General features: G+C 51.4%; 1 protein-coding gene across 1 annotated transcript in view; it reads left to right on the top strand.

Moving 5' to 3' along the window:
* Positions 1–322: 322 nt before the first annotated feature.
* Positions 323–1,769, top strand: part of LOC104471763 (zinc finger protein 692-like) — a gene marked incomplete at both ends in the record, with an annotated part of 6,269 nt that continues 4,822 nt past the window's right edge. The window contains 3 exons of the mRNA XM_010087237.1: positions 323–721; positions 1,278–1,326; positions 1,441–1,581. Coding sequence (XP_010085539.1) covers positions 323–721; positions 1,278–1,326; positions 1,441–1,581 — 589 coding nt within the window. The remainder of the gene's footprint in view (positions 722–1,277; positions 1,327–1,440; positions 1,582–1,769) is intronic.

Below are 1,769 nucleotides of genomic sequence, written 5' to 3'. Positions count from 1 at the left end.
TTTTTTATTTTAATGGTTTATCTGACTATTTTTTTTTAACCGATTTATCTGATTTTTTTATTTTTCCCCATTTATCTGATTTTTTTATTTTTCCCCATTTATCTGATTTTTTTATTTTTCCCCATTTATCTGATTTTTTTATTTTTCCCCATTTATCTGATTTTTTTATTTTTCCCCATTTATCTGATTTTTTTATTTTTCCCCATTTATCTGATTTTTTTATTTTTCCCCATTTATCTGATTTTTTTTTTTTCCCCATTTATCTGATTTTTTTTTTTTTTTTACCAATTAATCTGATTTTTTTTTTTCGTGCTTTTCCCAGAGCCCAACCTCCTCCCCGCCGACGCCCTTCAGCGCCTGGTCGTCCTGTCCCACGGTCACGGCCAAGAATGCGGTTTCATCCCCGACGTCAAGCTCCCAGTTCCGGGCAGCTCATCCCAACTGGTTTGGGAGTGCGTGGCCGGTCACAGCTTCTCCTGGGGTGTCCCCAAGGTGCCGGGGGACCCCCAAACCGGCCACCGAGGAGATGACCAACTGGGGGCCAGGGGGTGTAGCTCCCCACCCATCACCGGCTGCCGGCGGTCGCTCCGACGTGCCGGGCTGGTTGCCCAGTTGGGAACTGGGAAGGGTGAAAATGAACTGGAGGGAGCTGCTGGGTCACCCGGTGGTGATGGGGAGCGGAGGGAAGAACTTGGAGGTGATGGTGATGATGGTGGCACAGGTGAGTTCCTCCACGGCGTCTTCTCCATCCTCTTTTTCCCTTCTTGATTCCCACCTTCAGCCCTTCTCCCAGTCCCAAGCCCACCATCCCACTGGGATCGGGTCTTGCCCCAACCCCGTTGACGTCCTCCTCGCTCCAGATTTCATCCCGTAAAATAAATCTTTGGAGTTTTGATGGAGAAAAAAAAAAATAAAATAAAGGTGGAGGAGTCTCCCACCAGGGTTGTTCCTACCTCAAACAAAAAAAATCTTCTCCCTTGTGTCCTTCTCCGGGAAAAACGGAGCTGGTGGACCCCAAATTCCCAACTTTTCTGCCAAAAAATCCAACTTCCCGCAATTCTCATCCTCTCCTTGCAGCTCCCCAAGTGCCGACGGAGGCGGGAACCGCGGGAAAAGCCGACGAGAGGTGAGTTCCCACCAGGGTTGTTCCTACCTCAAACAAAAAAAATCTTCTCCCTTGTGTCCTTCTCCGGGAAAAACGGAGCTGGTGGACCCCAAATTCCCAACTTTTCTGCCAAAAAATCCAACTTCCCGCAATTCTCATCCTCTCCTTGCAGCTCCCCAAGTGCCGACGGAGGCGGGAACCGCGGGAAAAGCCGACGAGAGGTGAGTGGTGGCGTCCGCAGGTCTTTGGCCGCGTCTGTCTCATCCCTCGCGTTCTCCAACCTCCAACGTTTTAACGAAGATCTTCCCGTGATGGAACCCGTTGCGTTCCTACAGCGCGTCCGTCCCGGCGGAGAAAGCGGAGGATGAGCCACGAGAAGAGGAGGAGGAAGAGGAGGATGAGGACTTTGCCGAGGACGATGACCTCGCCTACACCGATGATCTGCGCGATGAGAACTACCAGCCGTCTCTGGACGGGTGAGGAGCGCGGGGAGATGCTGGGACTGGGACCACGGGAGAGCCAGGCTGGGGGCTCCCAGTTGTGCTGTCCCAGTCCAGATGGGTCCAGCCATGGCCAACCAATGTCCTATCACGGCCAACCACATCCAACTGATGTCCTATCATGGCCAACTATGGCCAACCCATGTCCTACCTTGTCCAACAGC

The sequence above is a fragment of the Pterocles gutturalis genome, unplaced genomic scaffold (assembly GCF_000699245.1).
Source record: "Pterocles gutturalis isolate BGI_N339 unplaced genomic scaffold, ASM69924v1 scaffold1101, whole genome shotgun sequence".
Lineage (NCBI taxonomy): Eukaryota > Metazoa > Chordata > Aves > Pterocliformes > Pteroclidae > Pterocles > Pterocles gutturalis.
This window is presented reverse-complemented; position numbering and strand designations above follow the sequence as displayed.